This window comes from Parus major, chromosome 4 (genome assembly GCF_001522545.3).
Source record: "Parus major isolate Abel chromosome 4, Parus_major1.1, whole genome shotgun sequence".
Classification (NCBI taxonomy): domain Eukaryota; kingdom Metazoa; phylum Chordata; class Aves; order Passeriformes; family Paridae; genus Parus; species Parus major.
This window is the reverse complement of record NC_031771.1, coordinates 60,625,685-60,648,541: the sequence shown is the minus strand read 5'-3', so window position 1 is coordinate 60,648,541 and position 22,857 is coordinate 60,625,685. Positions and strand designations below refer to the sequence as shown.

General features: G+C 35.9%; 1 protein-coding gene across 2 annotated transcripts in view; it reads right to left on the bottom strand.

Annotated features, from left to right (window-relative positions):
- POLN (DNA polymerase nu) overlaps positions 1-22,857 on the bottom strand; it is an 88,992-nt gene that overhangs the window by 17,825 nt on the left and 48,310 nt on the right. For both annotated transcript variants that reach the window (XM_015625076.1, XM_015625073.1), the window contains 4 exons: positions 16,780-16,862; positions 12,517-12,648; positions 9,556-9,666; positions 5,773-5,851 (listed from right to left, as the gene is read on the bottom strand). In XM_015625076.1, coding sequence (XP_015480562.1) covers positions 5,773-5,851; positions 9,556-9,666; positions 12,517-12,648; positions 16,780-16,862 — 405 coding nt within the window. The remainder of the gene's footprint in view (positions 1-5,772; positions 5,852-9,555; positions 9,667-12,516; positions 12,649-16,779; positions 16,863-22,857) is intronic.

The window sequence follows — 22,857 nt, the reverse complement described above, 5'->3', positions numbered from 1 at the left end:
AAGCCAGAATGGCTATTCATCTAATGAACACTTGCATAGATTTCAAGGATATTTAGAAATGATGACATACAATGATTTTGTGGGAAGACTTTTAAATCTTACGTTTCAGAACTTAGAGTCATCCCCACAAGCAGAGGAAGATGAAAATCCACAGACAGACAGGCTACTCTACTACAAATCTTACACCTCCCTCCTGAAGCATCTGCTACTGGCCACATTCAGTGATAATGGACCAGATGGAACCTGGATCCAATTCCTCTTAGAAATATCCATGTTCCCTCTACTGAAACACTATTCATTTATTTTCTGGTACTACTAACACTACCTGCTGTTTAACTGTGCCACAGTTCCCCCACAAAAGCCCACAGATTCCAGTGGACGGAATGCCTATTGTCATGTAAGTAAGGAACAAGAATATTAGAATATTGTAATATTTTGTAGAATTTTCCCTTTTTAAAAGTTTTTTTGAAGCTGCACCTATGTGGATTTCTAATCTTGTAATATAAAAGTTGTATCTCATATATGCTCATATAGCTTGAATATATGTTACTTGCATTAACTTCAAGCTACCTCTTTCAGTGTTTTCATGAAAAAAACAAATTATTTTAACATTTTAACCATAAAATTCCAGCTAGCCTGTGAAATGGGGTTTCTCAGCTGCTACATCATGAAGAGTGGGAAACTGAACAGATGGCTAATTAAAGATAATAGAATTTTTGCATGTATCCAAAATGTTTGAAAACATACCAATCTAAAAGGTGACCTTCAAAAGGGTTATAAATGAAATATATTTATTTGTGTCTTCCATAAAGGAATAGTGAAAAACCTGCTCCATCATGCATGTCCTTTTTGGCTCTGATATTTCAGCATATTAAATATACTTGGCTCTTTCTATAAAGAATAAATTACTCTGACTTGCTCTGGCTCACTGAGCATGAAGTGTTCAGGTAACAGCTCACCATCTTGTGGATACATGCAAAATACTTCTTTGATTGCTTGAGGAAAGTGATGATTTTTCTAAGTTACAGCTTGCATAGAAATGTTATTTGTCTACTTTGAGAGGCAAAGAGCTACATACTGGACAACAGCTATGGAGAGTGCAATATGATCTTGGAAGTTTCCTTCTGCTACAGAAACAAAAGGATTTGTCTGTGAAACAATAATCTTATTCTCCTCTCAAGCAGTATCCAAAATCTATCTTTTCCTTGTGGTTCAATTTCTCCAGGCTAAGGATGAAAGTTAACCATCTTGCTAAAGTTAATACATTAAGGAAATTTGGGCATATATTGAGTGGAAATTGTGGGCAGAATACCAGAGCAAAAATAATTTATTTGAAAATCCTGTTTAATTGCTTGAGAAGAAACATGAGTAAAAACAGCTTCTTAACTCCTGAAGAAACAGATAAAGGGATGTAAGATTTATGACCAGAATTAAAGATCAACACACATAGCAGCAGCACTAAGAATTTTACTTAATGTATTTGTTTGTAACTATGATGTAATCAGCAAGATGGGTTTATGAATATGCCCTCTTGTATGAATCTGAGAGATTATAAGAAGTTTATAAAGAAATAATTATTGAATCCTACAGACCTTATAAAAATGCCTCTAGATTCTTGAATTGTATTAGAACTGAAGCCACTTTCAAGAAATAAATTATTTGTGATTTATCATGACTTGTATCTGAAAAAAATCCAGGTCACAAAAAACAATACTTGTTGCTGGGACAATAAGAGCTGTTCCTTACTAATTTAGCTCTCTGTAGAAGAGCATTTCATTTACAGCTCACCAGCACAGAAAATCAGTATGTTGATTAAGGCATTCCTTCCTTGAGGAAGATATAGAAAAACTCCAACATCCACTGCTACTAAAAAAAAGCAGGGACCAACCAAGAAAATAAAACCTTTTGCTTTTATTTGCTAGTTGTTTCTCTTTTTCAGATTACTCATTTATATATGGCCTGTGGTTGAACTTGTCTCTTTACCTAAGTTCCAGACATGATGAGAAGTAAAGCTGTGTGTTTGTGGCACACAAACAAGTCCAGTGGTGAAAGAACAATAATTTCATGCAAAAGCAGAATCGGTGGATTCACACCAAATTAATCAATAGTTCTGCAGACTTGTTAAAATTCATGTACATGTTGTTAAGATACTGAGAAGTCCATGTAATACCAAGTAGACATTGGGTAACATCAGTGCTTCTTCAGCTTACAAAATGATAATATGTACAAACAATACTATAGGCAGCAATTCTTCCACAATTCACCAGCATCCTTTTTTCTCATGAAGTTTCCATGTGACTGTCACTGCAGTGATGTTTTAAACACCAAAAAGAACTACAACTGTCCACCTGAGTTCACCAAGTTCACCTTTGCATTCTCATCAATTCCATAAATCTTTCTTTCAGCTGCTACTGTATGTCTTGATCTCATTTCAGAAGTTTCTCTGCTATCATCTGCCTGCAGGAAACATCGTGTGGAGGTTCTATGGATTGCATCAGACAGGTGAAAGCTGGCACTTCAATAATTTATGTTAGCAGCACATTTTCAGTGAGCAACTTGACCAGCAGCAGCAGCAGCACACCTTAAGAAAGATCTAGGTAATATGGAAGAAGTCTGAAAAATTTGATTACTTGCACCATGCAAAAAATGAAGAGATATTAACACTGATGCCAGTAGTCCACCTATACTAATATTAGATCTGTAGCATATACATTACATTTAATACTACTTTTCCTGATTTCTGTAAAATTGTTTCCAAGTAATTGATTGACTTTTTATTGTCAACTGCATAAGCTGCTAGGCTGATATTTGAATTAAAAAACAAAACTGCATAAGCTGCTAGGCTGATATTTGAATTAAAAAACAAAGAGAAAAATGACACTCCTAATTGACAAAATAGATCAGTCACAGAGGAATACTGTTTCATCAAGAACTTCTCTCTGATGAAGCATCATGAAAATGTAACTTGATCACCTCTCCTGACTTCCACATACAGTATCATATGTGCAAACAATACCTGGAAATCTACTGCCTGATAGCCATACAAAAATGAAGCTTCACACTATTGGGTCAGAGCTTGCTCGCTGTTGGACAGCCTTCAGCATGGGAACAATGAATGCAGTGTAGTGAGTGAAGACTGCAAACATACCTGCAAACTCACACTAAAAACTATAAGACCTTATTTAGAATTATTTTTTCTTTATTTCTAAGGTAAGGAAGACAAAATGTTGAACATTAGCCAACACCTAGCAATGCTTAATTGGATACTGTCTCCCAATGTAAATGTTCATAATCACTTCTAAAGCATGTGAAAATGATATTTCTCTTTGATATTCTCTTCAAAGTGAAAATCCTGTTTCTAAAATTAGAAATTCTAACACGGAAATAAAGATACTTGCAAGGGGATGAAGATTGCAGAAAAGATAGTAGTGTGCTTTCTTTGGAATGAATATGATCTGATGGGGTGATAATATGAGATTGATTATATTTCTCATTTTGGAAGAGCTACTGTACATTCCCATTGTTACAATAGCACCAATTATTCCACGCCTCCTTTCAACAATATTTTTCAAAAGGCTTTATAAAGGATGTTAGGATCATTATCCTGACCTGACTGATAAGAAAATCAAGAAACAGACCACTGAAAAATTAACCAACTGAATGTCATCTGACAGATAAGCAGAAACACATTTCAAGTTTCAGTCCCATATTCTTTTGGCAAGATCCTTCTGATGTTTTCAAATGTCCAAGCAGGGAAGTGTTCACCGGAATTTACAAAGGCATTGATTGTGCTTTTCTGACAAGCCTCTAAGTACCTACTAAATATTACAGCAAGGAGCTATTATTGACTACTAAAACACTTCTCTAGCAAAGCCATCCAGTTGTTAATGGCTGGCAGAAGTTCAAAACTGTTTAAAACAGTCTATCCTTTTTTAATGTCCTTGCAGTGTTGGTCTTTCCGAGCTGTGACATTTATGATAGGAACAACCAGGATAGGCAGTGATATTTTTGTTATCCATGTTATGATCAGTGTAGCCATTTCCCTATGCTTTCACAACACCATGAATTTTAACATGTACAGCTCCAATACTTCCCCATGTCTGTTACCTCCTTAGCCATTTGGTGACATTCCTTCTTTAAAATAAATAGTTTTGGGAAAGAAAATCCCAAGTAAAATCTTCTGTTGAAAAAAGAATCATTCTTAAGCTTAATCAGACATGGTATTAGTAGCAAAAGACTTTGGCTTTTCCAGAATTACAACAAACAGCCAGCTGCTGAACCTAAAGATCTGTGTACCAGGCAGGAACTACAGAATGTAGAATGTTCTTTGCCCTCGCACCACCTCCACTTGCCTCCTCCACTAAAGGCTGTTGGCTGTTCCTTTATCACTCATCTAACTCAGTTATGCCTGCTACTGCTGCAAAAATTTTGATCCATGCCACAGCTGACAGATTCTGGGCTCTTCATTCAACTCAGGTAGCAAAATGAATAACAATTAGTGCAGACAATCTGCCTGAAAGTGTACAATGCAGTATGTGATAGTGCATCATCCAACATTTAATACAAAAATGTGTCATTGTCTGAGTACAGGCAGGATCTCCATCAAAGAACAATTTCCCTTTTCAGATTTGTACTAGAGGGCCACTTGCTCTTTTTTTTTTTTTTCTTTAATAGCTCAATGGTATTTTGCTTAAAAAGTTGCAAGAACGCTTAAGAATCATTCAGAAGTTATTTTATTTTTAGCATAGGAATGAGTCCAACTACTTTGAATTCAACAAACTGAACTTTTATTTGTAATTAGAAATTGTATTTTCAAGCATTGATCAAATAAGACAACACTGCTGTGTATAAATGAAACACACTAACACACACAAATCACTTATAGGGTTAGATAATACCCATAATTGCCAAGTATATTTAGAAGGACAAACCCTATTTCTTTGTACTGAGCTAAACACCCACAGAAGTCCTCAATGCATGATTGCTACAGCTAAGTTCTAGACAGCAGAAACATCGATGTTCTGCACTACTTACACTGCTCTGCTTTTGTCTGAACTTCTACTGCACCAATTCATGTTCTACTGGATTGTTTGCTACAAAACCTTTGCATTACCAAAGATGAGAAATCAGTTCTTTGGGGTCTTTTCTACATGTTTGACTTCAAAGTCTCTTTTTATTGCAGCAAATAATAATGCTCACTGGCTCTCTAGACCAACTTCTCCACAGGAAAAGTAGACTTCATTATTTCTGCTACTGGCATAAAACACTTTGAGGACATTATCTGATCTCCCACCCAACTCTGAGCAGTCACAACAGCAGAGAACTATCATGACTGAGCTTTTCTTTAAAGAAAAGCCATTTATACAAGAATAAAAAAATGTTCATTTATTTTGTTTGAGCACTGGTTTCCTGATTCCTGTTTTTTTCCCCAGCCCATTGAATGTTCAACTCCCACTGTACAATATACTCAAATACAGGAAGGATATGATCAGTGGGCTTGATTCCAAAGGTGCAGAACTACCACTGAATTAGATCTGAGTTTAAATGACCATGGGACACTTCAATGCTATGGATGCATTTACAGATCCAACCATTCAAGCACAAAGATATAACTTTAAATGTTACTCATGTAACCATTCCACATGTCCTTGCTTGTTGAAAGATTCAGAGGTACACATGGTAGTTCTAGAGCTGCTTCAAACACCAGAAACATATTAATTTCAACTAATTTTGTTTTAAAACCAAACAGTTTTGCAGTCATTCATTACTAACCTGGCTGTTAAAGTTGGAGAAATGACAACAGAGGCAAAAATCTTCACCATAGCCATTTTACAAAGATCAGCTGCAGAGCCTACGAAAGAAAGCGATCTGTTTTTAATTTAAAGCATGCAAAAGGAAAATGTTCTTCCTGGAACTATGGCATAGGAACAATAAACATCAGAAGATTCTGAATTATAATAATTTTCAAAACTAGCAGATCCAATTAATGTAATATGTGGAACAGATTATAGGATTAATAAATAACAGAGGAAGTAATTGCATGTCAATTAAAACTAGAAAATAACAACATGAAATTATGTGTTAATTAAAGGTGAATTTGTCATTCAGGACTATACGTTGAAAAATTGCTTTCTATAAAAAAAGGCATGAAATAATCTATCTATAAGCTTTAATTAAAATTTCCCTATTAATCAATTAAAACTTAATGTCATAAAAGGTCAGAACATTGTTTCAGTGCTGCATTTCAATTTGGAGCCTTAATTTTGCACTTTTTAATATTTCCATGTGTATGTAATGTATATTCATCACACTACAGTGTTAAGAGCAGTGGTGCATAAAACAGTGTCATGTCACAGAACAGATGACACATCTCTGGTCGTCAAGAGACAGAATAATTCTCCAGGCCTGCAGTTTGGTGAAGGGCTTTGCTCTGATCCAAGCATTTTACACAAAAGATTTATCTGATAAAACATAGAAACAATCTTTTGAGTAAAGAGTGGAAGCCATAATCCTCCTTGTCTCATTAAACATCCTAAATGTCCTAGATCATGGTCCTTTTTACAACCCTGTAACTCAATAAATTCTGATTTTTTTCCTCCAAATGATTCAGCTTTCAGAATAGGGCCAGAGAACAGCCAGGTAGCCAAATCACAAGGGTACACTGCTGAGAAATAATCAGAGAATCGCAGAATAGCTCCAAATGGGAAGGGACCCATAGAGATCATCAAGTCCAACTCCCCAACTCCCTGCTGCTTGCAGGACTCTAAATCTGAACCATATTACTGAGAGCATTGTCCAAATATTCCTTGAACTCTGTCAGGCTTGGGGCTGTGACCACATTCTGGGGAGCCTGTTCCAGTGCACAATCACCTTCTGGGTGAAGAGCCTTTTCCTAATATCCCACCTAAACCTCCCCTGACACAGCTTCATGCCTCTCCTACAGCTCCTACAGTCCTACAGCTGTCACTAGAGAAAGGAGCTCAGCACCTTCCCCTCCACTGGCCCCCTTGAGGACCCATAGACTGTGATGAGGTCACCCCACAGCCTTCTCTTCTCCAGACAGAACAACACAAGAAACCTCAGCTGCTCCTCGTAAGTCTCTCACTTACAAGGTCCTCAAGACCTTTCACTATCTTGCTGACTCTCCTCTGGACACAGTCTGACAGTTTGATGTCCTTCTTATATTGAGGCACCCAAAACTGCACACAGGACTGAGGTGGGCCCACACCAGTGCAGAGCAGAGTGGGACCACGACTGGCCAGTGAGGCTGTGACAGATGTCCCCCAGGATACAGTGGGCCCTTCTGGCTTGGGAAGAATATCTAAGAGAATGAGGACAAAGGCTTAACATCTCTTCTTTCTCCACAGTCATCTATGACAAACTGTCTCCTCTTGAGACTCTGTTTTGCTCATTAACTGTACCAAGCGCAGAGCCTCAGCTGATGATCGAGATGGTGATGTCTGACTGCGGGTTTGGCCTCAAATATCCATTCCGTTTTCCTGTTCAAAGCATGTGTCAAATTATTCAACATGCAACAAAAAGGGACAACTGATATAAAAAGTAAGAAAGGATGTTTCAGTAAAGGTCAGGTAAATATCTTCTCAGTGATTGAGAGAATAAAACTACACTGAGCATTTAGTCCATCACAAAAGAAATGTTCTAGATACATTCTTTACAAAACATAGAGTAATAAATTTTGAAAGAATTCTCAAAATAATTTTTTACTGAAATATGATTTTTAGAGGTATCCTAATTTAAAATTTTAAAAAAGAAAATAATTATAAATTAATAATTAAAGAAAAAACAAACTGGTGTTGTTTTTTTTTTTTTTTCTCTAGGGGGATAGGTACAACTGAATAATAACTGAAGAATAACATGCTGCACGTTGAACTGGGAAACTACTGAACTGGGAAATATTCAAAAAGAGAACAAACACTATGAAAAAAATGTGAGAAATCCAACTGTAATAATTCAAAGCTACAATTCTACATTCCTTTCAATATTATCATTCATCTGAAGTGTTCTGAGTCTCTGTGACCATAATCAAAATGTAAATTACTTAAATTAATTAGACTATTAGGTTTAACTATAAAGCACATATTAAACACAGTTTAGTGCATTAAATGTGATAAAAAATTTTACAATAATTTAGAAATTTTTTATAGTCTTCAAACATTATCTTATAGCTGAAATAACATCATGGTAGTCTAGAATAATTTCTTTTATAAAATTTGGGAATACTGAATATTTTAGAGTTTTTAATCTTTGCTCCACCACACCTTCTAAGATTACATTCTGAGTAACAACTGCATTATATTGCATTCATTTGTCCTCCAGTACCACTTGAACTGACAAAGAAATCTGACAATCTTATGATTGTAGGTACATGGAAGTGAGTGTTCCATAGACATTCCTGAGACAGCCTTGCTCCAGCTCTTGGGACAGATGGACATAGCAAATGCTGCTCAGAGGGCTGTGTCTCTTTATCAGTGCTACACTGTGTGCTCTGCAGGACTCACAGAATGAGAATTAGAATTCTAGATCTGTAGCTATCTTTGCAGAGACAGTACTTAAGGACTGTCAAACAGGAAATAAATACTTAAGGCATTTTAAAAATGAAACATTAAAATTAATAATATTTGGAGAGGAAAGTGATACTTTCAATATTCAAATAACTTTAGAAGGAGGGTGCCATCACCATGTCTAGAAAGCACTTTTTCCTTGCCTGTAAATTGCACACTTCCAGGATAACTCACAGAAAACCCTGTCAGCATCATCAATTAAAAAAATAATTCTTCTAATGGACAGCTTGGTAGGAGGGATCTCAGTCTTGGCTGACAGCTCAGATATTTTTTTCCTTTGGGTGGCTAAATTCTGTACACACCTGAGGCCCAAGTTACTTAAACAGAGTATGTTATTGCATTAGATTAACTAATGTGAGCACAGAATGCTGACTTTTACATTTCCAATCTATATCTTAAATGTTTTTCTGTGAAAAAAAAACAATTTTTTTCTTGCCCTCCTCAGATTTAAGTTTGAAAGTTTCTGCAAAGAATGAGCTGGATTTCAAAACAAATAATAACAATGCACAATTATTGTAACATTTTATATTTCTGAAACTAAAGCTCTCTGGCAAAATAAAAGCTGGAATCTGTAAGAAACATAATCACTGAAACCCTTCTGCAGTAACAGACTATAAAAACTAGGAAATGTTTAAAGAAACAATGCATCTGAAGAAAGGAATTCTAGATATTCTGTCTATAGATAGTTAGTATCAATACCCACATTTAACTATCACAGAGTACTCTAGTGTATTAGAACATTTACACCATTGCTGATATTATCATTATTATTATAGTATTCTGTTTATTGGCAATTTCCAAGGTAGATGGAATATATAATTTTAACTTCTTTTTTTCACAGTAAAACTCACGCCTACTCTAGTAGACTACTGGAATATTCATTCCTCTGAAATTATCAGAGTTATTGCCCATTAAAGCCAGGCAGGAATAGAGACAGGTGGGGAGAAAGGAAGGTCGGGAGGCAGATCTTTACCTTGAACAACAAAATTGACAGCCTGCCTCTCTGCTTGAGCGCGTAGCTTGTAATCCTGTGCATTGATATTGGCCAGGGGCCTTCTGCGACCCATTATGGAAACCACGTAACCTTGCAGGATTTAAACAAAAATTATTATTATGCAAAATAGAGTGAATAAAATTAAATTTCAAAAATTCTTTTTGAAGATAATACAAATGTTTGTAATTATGTGCTGCCTGATTCAATTTAATATTTTGTACTCTGAAAATAGTCAAAGCTTATTTAAACCTTCAATGCTTATTGTATTTTTGGTTTAAGAATTATTTCATTCAAAGAATTGGTACATGTTATACAAGGAAAACTTTTCTTCTTTAAGGCTGTTAAATTTTTATTGGGAATGTCTACTGATAAACCAGCAAACTCTCTCTGTGGGAGATGAAACTATAAATACCTAACAGAATTAGCTATCTATTAGCAGCCGTAATTAGAGCTTTTGACACAATGAATAGTTTACTTGGGAATAGTAAAGAAAAATCAATTTTTAGAGTAATTAAATCAGTAATGAATATTTCCCAAAAATATAAAATAGGATTTTTTGGGGAAAAAAAGCAGTTATATTTTTTTTCCATTTTCTTTATGTAGTATTTCTGTGTTGCTTTCACAGACAAACTTCCTTAACTCTAGTGTGGTGGGATTTTTTAGTTTAAAAGAAGCATAAAAACACAGTTAAATCTTTATGTTAGGCATAATGACGTATTTTTCTAAAAAAAACCTATTTGGAGGGCAAGTGAGAGGAGTTGAGAGAGGAAAAGAAATGTGAGGATTCTCCTGTCAAAATAACATACACAAAACTTAGCTTATCTTCAAAAATAAACTTCAATTCTTATTTTAAGAAAAATGAAAAATGATCCATGTTAAAAATACATCTTGAAAAAAATTTTCTTTATATTTCTGATCACCTTGACTACCCATGAATTGTTGTTAGATACCATGGAAATTCAGACTGACACAGTTTCATCTCCTCTGCTGTGCAAGAGTAAGTGGTGAGGAGATCTCTTCAAACAAAAAGTTATCACCTTATAATGGACAGCACATACCCAGGCTTGTGTGCAGAGGATGAATTAATTCTGCTTTTAGTGTATTTCCAGGAGCAGTGATACCAAAAGTACCAGTTTTGAAACAAGGAACAGAACTATCTCGAAGTTGGGGTTTTTATTTTATTTTATTTTTTATTTTTTGGCAAACAAATCTTCTCAATTTAACTAACATTTTCCATGAAGAACAGTATTTAAAGATGGGATTCTTGAAACATTGCATTCTTAGGTAAAATTAGATTTGCTGTAATATTCTTATTCCTGTGAGGTGTGACTCCTCATAACTGAGCAGCATCCCCAGACAAACACCATCATTTGTGTAATAGTGGCAGAGATGGTGCCTGGTGTCAGTGACTAATCTGCAAATGCCTGCCTGAATGAGGTCTTCATGTAGTCTTTTCAATATGTCAATAATTTCATAAAAAAAAAAACAGCACTACAGTAATATATATAACAAATATCTTACTGATAAAAGAATTATGTATATGCTTATCATGTCTACATGGAGTATCAGACATTCATAACTTTTAAATAATATTAGTCAGGGGGTTGCTGCCCACCTTTGAACTGCAAATAAGTTAAGAAAAATACCTTCTAATGAGCTCAACAGGTTGGAATGTTTTTGTTTTTTTTAAATCCAAGGTGGATTAACAAGAAAAATATAAAATAATATTGATCTGCTGCAGATTTCTAAAGCCTGAACAACCTAAACAGATTGCTCTTCGACCATTAGTAGTTAAAAATGGTTGATAGGCAGGAGTGTAAGGACAAGCATGCTTTGATGACTTTAGAACATTAGTCATGACATTCCTTTCTACTGTACTCATAAACCAGATTCTCTTGCAAGGAAGTCTGTTTATTGAAATCCATTCACTTTTAAGAAAAGAATGCTAATTTATTTTAAATATATCATAATTATATTATAAATGTGTAATATTTTACTAGGTGTGTTATGTTTGGCTTGATTACAGCTAAAAATGGATGTTCGGTAACTTCACTTTTCTTGAGCAATTCTAATTAAAAAATAAATGCAAATGTGTGACACAATGACAGTTCATACTTCCAGCAGATTCTGTGGCCCTACAAAGTATGAAAAATGAAGGGTAGCCATTTTCATAACTAGAAGTGAATTATATGTTTCTGTCATGACACTCATCCATACAGTGATGGGTATTATACTGCAAATTTACTATTTAATTTCTAAAAAATGTCTTAGTACTGCATGCCTGAATAAGAAGCAAAATAACTCAATTTTGATAGTTCTGCTAATAAGCTTTTAAAAGACAATATTTCAAGCAGTTATGTTTTCTCTTCCCAAATTACTGCACTCCTAGGATTCACTAAATATAAATGAATATGTAGACTAAAAACAAATTTGATGCAAGAAGAGTTTGCAGCTGCTGGCTGCAGAAGCACTCAGCACACATCTGTCACTACAGCTACCACCTGAACTTCAAGAACATAAATTCTGACTGATGTAAAGAAAAAGTAAGTTTAAAAAATTGGCTGTGTAAATTGACTGAACTTCCACGGTCCAGCAGCCATGTATCCAATTTATTAGGCAGAAGATTCCTTGGGCTTCTTTTTCTGTTGGAGTACATTATGTGTCAAAATGATGCACTGTAACTTGACATTAAGTGGGGTTCATTCTGAGAACAGATGTCTTATTCTGTTAGTATCTTCTGAGAAAAGGCAGACTGAACCAGCTCCTTTTAGGGATAAAAAAGAAAAAAAAAAAACCAAACCTGATTCACCAACAAAGGATATTCCATCTATTTTTGTTGTCCTGTAACTATCTGAATTTGGGTCAAGTTGAATCTCTGTCTTTACCACTGTCACAGATTGCAGATCAGTAAACAAAATATGGTCACAGGCTTTGGATTACCTTTATCTCGGCACTGTTCAATGGTTTTCTTTGTAAATTCATGTACTTTCTTGTATTTTTGCATAAAACTCTCTATAAATTGACCAGCTTGAACAGGAGTTATTCCCAAGCAGTCAGCAAGACGTTCCTTACCTGGTGGTACAGAAATTCTCACTATTATGCAATAAAGTGGAACACAAAAGCACTACATGTAATAGCACCGTTTCATGCACAGTCAGTGGAATTACTTATCTCTAAGAAAGAAGATGGATCTGATACACTAAAATCATATTGCAACAAAATAAATGTTTAACCCTGAGCTTGAATGTTTTACTGATGTTACTGGATTAAGTATATAATCAATAAGTATATAACAAGTATCCAATTAAGACATTCCTAGTTATAATTTGTATCTATAATGTGGATGAAATCTCTTTTGTTCACAGAGCAATGCTGTTGCTTTAAGTATCATTCTACTAGTTCAGTGTTGAAATCTCCAAACTTTGAAGAGCAGATAAAGATTTGAAATTAACTTCAAGCAAACACAAATATAATGAAGGTATACAAAAGGATGGAGATATGTGATGTTGAGTTTAGCTAGAAGCTTTAGGGTTTAGCCTGAATTTAGAAAGGATGTTTGGAGTCTGAGTCCCATAGATTTCAAACAGTCTTAGACTCCTCAGTGTCAGCAGAAATTTGGGTCCAAATTTTGAGATTAAAGGGTTGGAAAAAAAAAATGGAAAAAGGAAAAACAGAAAAAGTGTTTCAACAGAGAAAGAAAGGAATAATAGCTTTTGGACAGGATATAGGTGCACATTATCTGTTAAGCTGGATCTAAGAGCATTTATAAGAAAAGGTGAAAAAAACCTGAAAATATGCCAGGGTGCAAAAATATAAACTAAGAGTTACAGTTTAAACCCACTTATAAATCAAACAGTTCCAGTAAAAAGAAAACATACATCAACATTAGTCATATGAAGTTTGAAAGACATATATTTCCATCAGTTGCACAGCGACAGAAAACCAGCACCGTGTCTGCTAAGAACATAAGCTGAGAGGAGACAACTCAAGGCACCAAAGGCACAGAATAGTCATTGTCACGGTAACACTGTCAAGAAAAATTGTCTAGCACTTTTAAAAGAGAGAAGATTTCAGCCACCTAAATGCCATCACTGTCAGGCTGATGTGCATTTCAGGACAATTCTTGTAGCATTTTGTTCTCAGTCACGCCAGGATCTGCACTGAGCTACAAGAACACCAGTCTGGACAAGGTGCTAGAGAAAGAAATTCACACTGACATCCAGGATGACATTTGCTGAGCTATTATAGATCTGTACTCTTTTTTTTTTGACATCTAATTAATTTGGGTTTTCTTCCTGGGTCAGCGAATGACAAATCTATCTGATAAAGCACACATGGCTAACAGCTAGGAGACTACTGTAACTTCCTTAGAGAACTGTAACATCTAAGTTTGTCCATGTTATCCATTTAAAGAACTATTAATATACAGAACAATTGCATAGAATACTAGGAAAATTAAAGCATAATATTAGCAAGGACATCTAAAGGTGTCAGGGAAATGCAGTTCCCAGGAAGCAAAAAGAGGGGAATAAACAGCTACGTAATTGTGTCAGATTATGCTCCACAATGCAGGAGCACAGGCCATGCAAGGCAAAGCCCAGGAGTGGACTAAACCTTCTCTGAGCACTCTTCCTTGACTTATCTGTGCCAGGAGAATTACTAGCAGCAGCCTATGAGTTTCAGTGTTCTCCATTCTGCAGTATCATCTTTCAAAAATGAAAATAGCATTAGTTTTCATTTAAACACTGTGAGAGCCCTCTGTGTCCGTTCAGGGCTTGAACATACTGCCATTGAATTCCTTATTTTACAGATGTTTAAGTCACCTGTGTTTCAGTTCTACAAGATGACTAAGGCAGAAACAGGTGAACTGAACTGCTCCAAACCTACTAAAAACATTTATAGAATGTCCTGAGCTGGAAGGGACCCACAAGGATCCTGGCCATTCCTGGCCCTGTACAGGACACCCTAAGAGTCACACCATGTGCCTGAGAGTGTTGTCTAAATGCTTCTTGAACTCTTGTCAGGCTTGGGGCTGTGACCATTGCCCTGGGAAGCCTGTTCCAGTGCCCAACCACCTCTCTGGGTGAAAACTTTCCTAATAACCAGTCTGTCTCTTCCTTTATTATCCTTCAGAATTAAAGGAAAGACCTTGAAAACATGAATCAAGTGTAACCTAAAGCTAAGAAAACAAAAAGAAAAAAAATACTATTTACTACATGAAAGGTTTTTATTAACTCCTGTAAGCCTAATACAGGCAACCTCCTCAGGGAGTGTTTTTGTAGTTTTCAATCCTGAAAGAAGTACTATTCACACTCTTCAGTTGTATCAAAATGTCTTCTTAATGAAAAGTGAGCTGTCTTTTGAAGGGAGATGAAGTGTGGGTGGAATTCAAGTCCATCAACTTTGTGTATCTAACAATTACTTTTTGTCAGCCCAGTTTCCATCTAAGTAGTTTAATGATATCATTTCATGTCTTAATTAGGATCTGATCACACTTCTAATGAACTGGAAACTTCTTATTATCTCTGAGGTGCTTCAACTGCCCTTGTTTAAGAGAGAGGGACACAAAGCAAACAAGTAAATGGAGACACTTATATCAAACACTGCTGCACTGAAATCTTTAGTGCCTGGTTCAAAGGAAGTGAGGGAATGCCAATACTGTGCTTAAATGCAAACATGAAAGTTCTCTACAGATGAGGGGACAGACATAGGCTCCACTGAGCCCCAGGAACTGAGGCATTTCTGACTACACACAGAACTACAGGGCATTCACCTGGTGGTGATTAATCTGATTACATCTGGTATCTGCCCATTCCACCCACAGTGAAGGGAAGAGATAGGAAATGTGTAGCATTTGCATGGACCAAGGGGCAGGGGTGATAATGCTGGCATTTTTTGAAATAACCTAGTGATGAAACCATTCAGGTGGGAAATTGAAGATTTGATTCCAGTCTCAACGCAGGCAGGTCTAAATTTACAGTGTAGGGTACTAGTGCTGGGCTGTTTTGATATAGATTTTAAACACAGAGGTTTCAAATGCAATACAGCTTAATGAAAAAATGGAGGTGTCTGTCTATCTATCTATCCTTATAGGCATGTATATAAACTACACACACCCCTAAACACAAAATAGATACTCTGGAGAGCTGAATTTGATGCATTTCTTTCCAACTGAATGCCATAAATGATAAATGGAATACCCTGGTTGATTCTGCCTTTGGTTCAAGGACTCAGTGCAAAAGATGGCTTAGAAAGCACAGGCAGGAACCCAAGATGTAGCATTAAGTGTTTCCAAGTTACATAAAGTCTGCAGCCCAGGGCACTCATTTCCTAAATGATTTTTTCAAGAACTCGTCCTCCGTAGAGAAAGTTAGTCAGCTGTTCACTGAAACCAATTCACAAGACCTTCTAGGCTGATGGCATACATGCATCTATCTCCCCAGAAAAGGTAACTCTTAAGCATGTATGAAGCAAAAGGAGAGTTGGGCATCATTTAAGAAATGGTAGGCAATTTTGGAAAATATGGAGAACATCTTGACTTATCTAGGACCTGGTTAGGACTTAAGCAGAACAGGTAACAATGGATTTTTGCAAGTTTTCTACAGTTGTAAAGAAATGGCAGCAAATATTACAACTCAAAGTAAGGGAACACTTTTACACTGTGAGGGTGAGCGAGCACTGGCACAGATTGCCCAGGGAGGATGTGGAGCCTTGAAGAGCCCTTTCTCCAGCCTTGAAGACATTGAAAATCTGGACACAGTTCTGGGCAAACAGCTCAAGGTGTCCCTGCTTGAACAGGTGGCTGGATCTGATGACCTCCAGAGGACCCTTCCAATCCCTGCCATTCTCTGATTCTATAAATGTGTTTTAAAACAATATTGGAGTTTTTTTACTTTCATTGCAGTTATTCTCATCTCTGTCTATATACTGAGAGGATACAAAAGTCCACTCAAAATCAGACACATGCTTCAGTTTTATCAGCAGTAAATAAATACAAAATCAGATAATCTTTGTATATGGCAATGTAACTACATTAATTTCATCATTTTTATACTGAGTAGATAATTTAATAATCCTGGATAAAAATATAAATGTAATACTTTGACAAACTTTTACTCACCTTTAGAAATTCAGTCTACTTATATAAATCATGAATAAAGTATAAATTTATAGTAGCTGGGTTTTTTTTTTAAAAATGCCTACCTGCTCCATAAACCACTGAGTAAACTATACGCTTGGCTTGCTCTCTATCAGCATGTTTCACTTGTTCACTTGGAATCCCTTTCCTAAACAAACAAACAAAAATCACACATTTTCAATTAAAACTAAGGTGTTATCCCCACAGAAAACTTATTTAAAGTCAATAATAATTTAATAACTACAAAATTGTAAGTATGAATAGACGCAACTGACAACATTCCTGTTGTCAACCAGGAACGCAGAACTTCTTTAAAAAAATTTTCATATAGTCCATAGTAAATTAAATTCTTCATTTTAATTTTAATATTCTCCTTTCCTTTTCAATTAAATTCTTGGTTAGGAAAAATCCTACTACTATATTTCTAGTGTTTCAGATTGAGGAGGATTTAATAGTGGTTCGTGAGAAAAATCAATTATTTCCAGCAACAGCATTTCTTCAAGATGTGAGGGTCTAGAGACTCAAAGCGTAAGTCTGACCTAAAGCTTGTTTAAATAAGATTATTATCAGGGCTTCACTAACAGAAATTTCTGGCCTTCTTTCAAGAAATGACTGATCAAAGCAAGCACTGCTTGCTCCATATGCCCTACAGAGCTCCACAATAGCAAGGCTCCATAAAACGGCAGCAGTGGCTGATTCTGAACTCAAAAGTGCATCCAGATTACTCCCAACCAAGTGTCCTCCTTCCCAGCTCCCATTCTCTCACCAACTGACATAAAACAGTCCTACAAAAATGCTAATGGATTTAGCAATGTGAAAAATGAAAAGCTATGACTCTGCAATCATCAAGTATGTGCCACCTATAGTTTTCCTTATCAAAATGTACCTTCTGAAAGAACAATGACACTGTTAACAGCTGAAAGCACTGAAGAATACTGATCATTTGGTTTAAATGGAAGAGTGTTGAGGGAAACCATATACTCATTCCCTGAAAACAAATACCAACAAAAATTGTATTTGAAACATGGAGATTAACTGCTATCAGAGATACTTGATTATATCTGCACCATTTGGGAACAAGTTTCTCCATGGGACTGTAATTTTTTTTCATAAATCTGCATTTTTAAAAGTGAAGTTTTCTATGGTTTGCTATGAAAGTTCCTTTGTCATAAAGGACGCTTTGTTGCGAAGGTTTCAGCTGAGGAGCTTTGAGAAAATGTGTATTTCTCTGTATCTTTTTCAAGGAACGTCTTTCACCACTACTAAGATATTCAACCTCCTAGAAAATCAGCATAGCTACCAGTTTTTGCTTGCTTACCTCATACACTGATTTCAGCCAAGCCTATGCTCAGTGCTGATATAGTTAGGCATTCTGAATGATAAAGAGCAGACCCTGAATGAAATCAGATTTAAGCAAGTCTTTATGGCAGTATAGATTTTTTGAAGAGGAAAAATAAAACTGAATATAATTTCTAGCCTTCACTGGACAAAAACTCTTTGGTTTTGCAGAAGTTCACATTGTTCCTTTGAATACCACTAACTGCTCAAAGATGAAACAAAACTTCACTGCTCAGTTTAGTTGAGAAACAAGAATAATTTAATAGTGTTTCCACCTATAATGAAGACTGTTCCCACTTAATCATTCTGCTAGTTTGAGACTCTTATAATTTACTTTCTTAGCTGTGGCAGGTCAAAAGTTCATGCATCTTTTGAATACAGTAGATTGAGATTCCTAGTTATACCTGAATATAAGGACAAAGTGCCAATAGGAGCTAATAAGTGCAGAATTAGGAAACTTGACATCATTAAGGATTTCCTGAAACAATCTCCAGCAGAAAGACCGCAGGAATTTCCTGAAGAATCTGGCAGAGAACTATACAGACACTTGAGAAAGAGTCGATCCCACGGGAAAACAGAATCTGCTAAGACCGCACATATCATCTGAGGAGCTTTCTGACATGCAAAACTAGACTGGGGAATGCTGAAACTGGGAAAACCCTAGAAAATGTAATACTGCTTTCCTAATACGGCATAATTTGAATTAGAGGATTGGACAAGGCAAGAAATGGGAGAAGAGCAGCAGAATTTACTTGCAGATTTACTGAAGTCAGAGGCTAGAGACCACTGAGAGGCAGTGGGTACATCAGCTGCTCACTGCTCTGGAAAAGAAGGGCTACAAGAGTAAGGAGACAGTGGGTAAGAATCATGGTGACCTGTAAGAGGAACATACGTATTTATCAGACCATGGTACTGAGGGAGACACAAGGTGAGACTTGCTGGGAGAGACTTGTGGTTCTAGAGAAGTTTTAGCAGTGAAAGAAGACACTAGAACTGGATTGTCTGCTGGTTATTTGATTTTGTGGGTTTGATTATGATTTTGTATTATCCAAGCTTCAGCTTGGAGGACAGACTGGAAAAAACAGAAATTGTCTTATTGCTAGAATCATGACTGGCAGTCAACAAGCACAATGAAACCTTGCCTAACAGTTCTTTGTTCAGATGTACATGCATCATGTACATGCAACCATGGCAATTCAACAGTTACTTCACATTTCCTGGTCTGGGGCTGGTCACAAAACACACAGAAAAAATTAAAATTTCAGAGCTTTAGCTCAAATATTTCTTTCAATATAATGTTACAACCAAAATGGTCAGTCAACACCTCTGAATGTCTCAGTGGGAAACGTGAGCACTAGACAGAGAGGCATTCCATCTACCACTCCGAGTATTTGCAAATTTATGTACCACGGAAAAGAATATGGAATTATAAGGTATGAAATTTCTACATAAACCAAAACTGCTTGAGCAAACAGAAGTCATTAATTGCAACTATTCTTTTTCTTTCCTAATAAATGCTTTTTTTCTCTTTGTATTGACAATGATTGGCTTCTACTAGAGTTTTTGATTCCTTCTATAATAAAGAGAGGCATTCCTGCAGTTTCAGGTGAAGGGTATTTATTCATTTGAATAATAAAATTAAAGAGGAGGTGTGCAGTTACTCAGAACTGCAGTAGCCATGTTAGAAATCCCCAGTGGGCTTTCTGCTTTATCCTGTTTCATTTGCAAACTAGTTTACATTTGTGATAACTGATTTGTGTTAATGGGTACTGTGAGAACCTATTTCAAGATAAAACCTGGATTTTACCTTTGGACTTATCATAGAACACCATGATATTGATAAAAAGACATTGTCATCTGCATACTAGCATAAGGAATTTTTAGCAAGCCGTCCAGTGCATGAAAATACTCAGTGCTGGAGTGCAGTAGGATATAATATCAATCTTTAGTGGAAATGCATTTTTTTTAACAAATGTGAATCTGAAAAAGGAAGATGAATGGGCATAAAGTGGTCTTAGCTGCTGGGCAGTGACACTGAGGCTGTGACTCCAGCTCACCCAGCACTGTCTGCACCGCTGGAGTAAGAAGACGACTGTTAATGCAATGTTATAGAAATTGATGCAGGAAAAAAGCTCAGGAGGAAAAAGAATTTGCTGCAGAATTTTTGGTGGAAACAGCAAGATTCCTGAAGTCCTGCAGGAAATAAATACGCAGTTACTAGTTCTAGCATGAAACATATTTTCCCATTTTATTACATCCTTCTCATTACTCTCTCAAATATGCTGGGAAAAGTTCAAGTTCATAATCAGTATTTCCCCCATCTTCAAATCTCCAAATGTGCAGTATTTCACCTCCTACATTCCTGTATACTTGCCTACATACTTGTCTCAGGCAATTTCCACATCTCTGATTTGTTTGTCCTTTACTTTGTTTAGCACTGATTTGCAAGTACTTTGCCTTACAGTACTTTATTTGATAGACATCTCAAAGGTAGAATAAAAAACAGCCCTCAGTGCTGGAAGACATGTTCAAGTTGGCAAATCTCAGTGTCCTGGGAAGGAGTTAGCAGAGCTAAACAATCTTGGAAAGGTCTGTGAGGGCAGCAAACTACTTGCAGCCAAAAATTACAGAATATCTAGCAAACACAGTGAGAGTAGAGATACACAAATACTTTAAAAAGATGGCTCTACCAAGAATGGAGTTGTGTGCCTAACAGGGAATAGCCGCCTAATTCTGAGAGTAAAAAACAGGGAGAAAAAATTTTCTAGCAAACAGTGAAGAAGGATAACATGAAATTATGATTATGAAACTAAGTGCAGATATGAAAGAAAAGGAATATATAATTTTTTACTTCTTCAGAGAAAATACTTTGAATATTATCAAAATTTTCCAAATTTCACTATATATTTTCATTTATTCATGGGGTCTAATGGACATCTCAAAGCCTTTCTACTTAATTGTTTTAAGTCTTTAACACATATGAGCACCTAGTTTCTTAATACCCAAGAAAAATATAGCAATCATATCTGCAAGTTTAACAAAGTTTAACTGTAAACTGGAATAACAATTAATACAGAGTACACATCTCAATGGATTAATTTTTACCTGCAGGGAATATTAAAAAAAAAACTAACGTGAATTTTAGTATACAGAAATGAGCTTACACAAAATAAACACATTAAAAAAAAATAAGATTAAAGAAGCCACAAGGCATAACATATGAGTAATGGCAAAATAAAACCTTGAGAACAGGTAGAAATAGGAGGAAATCAGTCTTAAAAGAATGCGATAAGACATTCCAGCATTTCTGGGAAATGTTGTGTGGTGACGGAAGTCAACTGTTTATGCACAGGAAAAGGCAGAACAAACTCCTCAAACACAATATCTGGCAGGCATGTGTTGCTTTGATCTGCATTACACTCCAGCCAAACTAAGCTCAGTCATAATAGCCATAAACCCTTGGCTGTTCTCTTGCATCTGCCAATTAATCCAAGTCCAAGCTGTGAACTGTTGATGTGGGAAATGAGATGGAGCGGCATTAAATTCATTTTATATGCGGTCATTGATGTCCAATAAATGAATGAATCTATGAGTGAATACACATTTGCTCATCTGTCAGCTCTTACAGCTTTTTTTATTTTCATCAGTGAACTATATAAAATCTCATTTTCAATCACCTGTTGCTTTTTAGTAACAGATGAGGGTTTTATATTCTGTAAGTTTATGCCTCGAACTTTGTGTTGGGATATGAAACGGGTATAGACAATTTATGTAATCAGTAAGATTAGAAAAGCCCAGTTTTACAGCAGCATCACTGCTGGGTAAATCATGTAGGAGGTAAATTCTGAAAGTTCACTTTTTCAGTGTAGCAGATCTTATATTTAAGGCAAGCAGAATATCTATAACAATGCATGTGAGTATCCAAGACATACAAAAAAAGAAACTGGCTACCTGTAACTCAGTTAGCTCACTGCTAATGTAATGAGCAAAAATAAACAATTTTTTTGAAAGCTGCTATTCCATGGCTCATGGAAAATGCTGACATGGCTCAGGCATACTTTGTCCCACACATTTGTAAGGTATTATGCAGAAGAGAACTTGGAATTACTTTTGCCTGGCTAACTTCTGTTACAAAATAGAGAAAAGGAAGATGTTGGGAAACAGTTTCCCTGGAAACACTGTCATATCAAAATATATGACTACTTTTGTCTTTTATCAATCAAGAGCCAGATATAAGATACATACAATTAGCCCATCTTTTTTTCATATAGAAATGTAAAATGTATGATGTCTATGCTTTCTATAACTATGAGACATTTACACAACTATGTTCAAAACAAAAAGTAATGAGATTATCTTTCACATAAGACAGCAAATGGAGACAGCAGGATGAAAATGAAAACAGAAAAATGAAATTTTTCTAGACTGCCCAGAAGAGTGGAAATACAGTTAAGACACTTTCCTGAAAATAGGAAAAAAACCTCTCCACAGATAAGCTGTGGACTCCAAATTTCTGCAGGTGTTCACAGCCAGGCTGGATGGGCTCTGAGTAACCTGGCCCAGTCAAGATGTCCCCTGCCCATGGTAGGGAGTTGGAACTACATAATCTTTAAGGTCCTTTCCAACACAAACCATTGTAGGATTCTAGGATTCTATGAAAAAAAAATCTACAAAGACTAAAATGCAGACTAACATCTCGCCAGAAGGGAAACAGCAAGTCAAAAGTAATAAAGATAAACCTTTCTGATGTAACCTAAGTATATATTAGTTTTTTTGTTGTATTTTTTTAATCTATGTCACCTCTA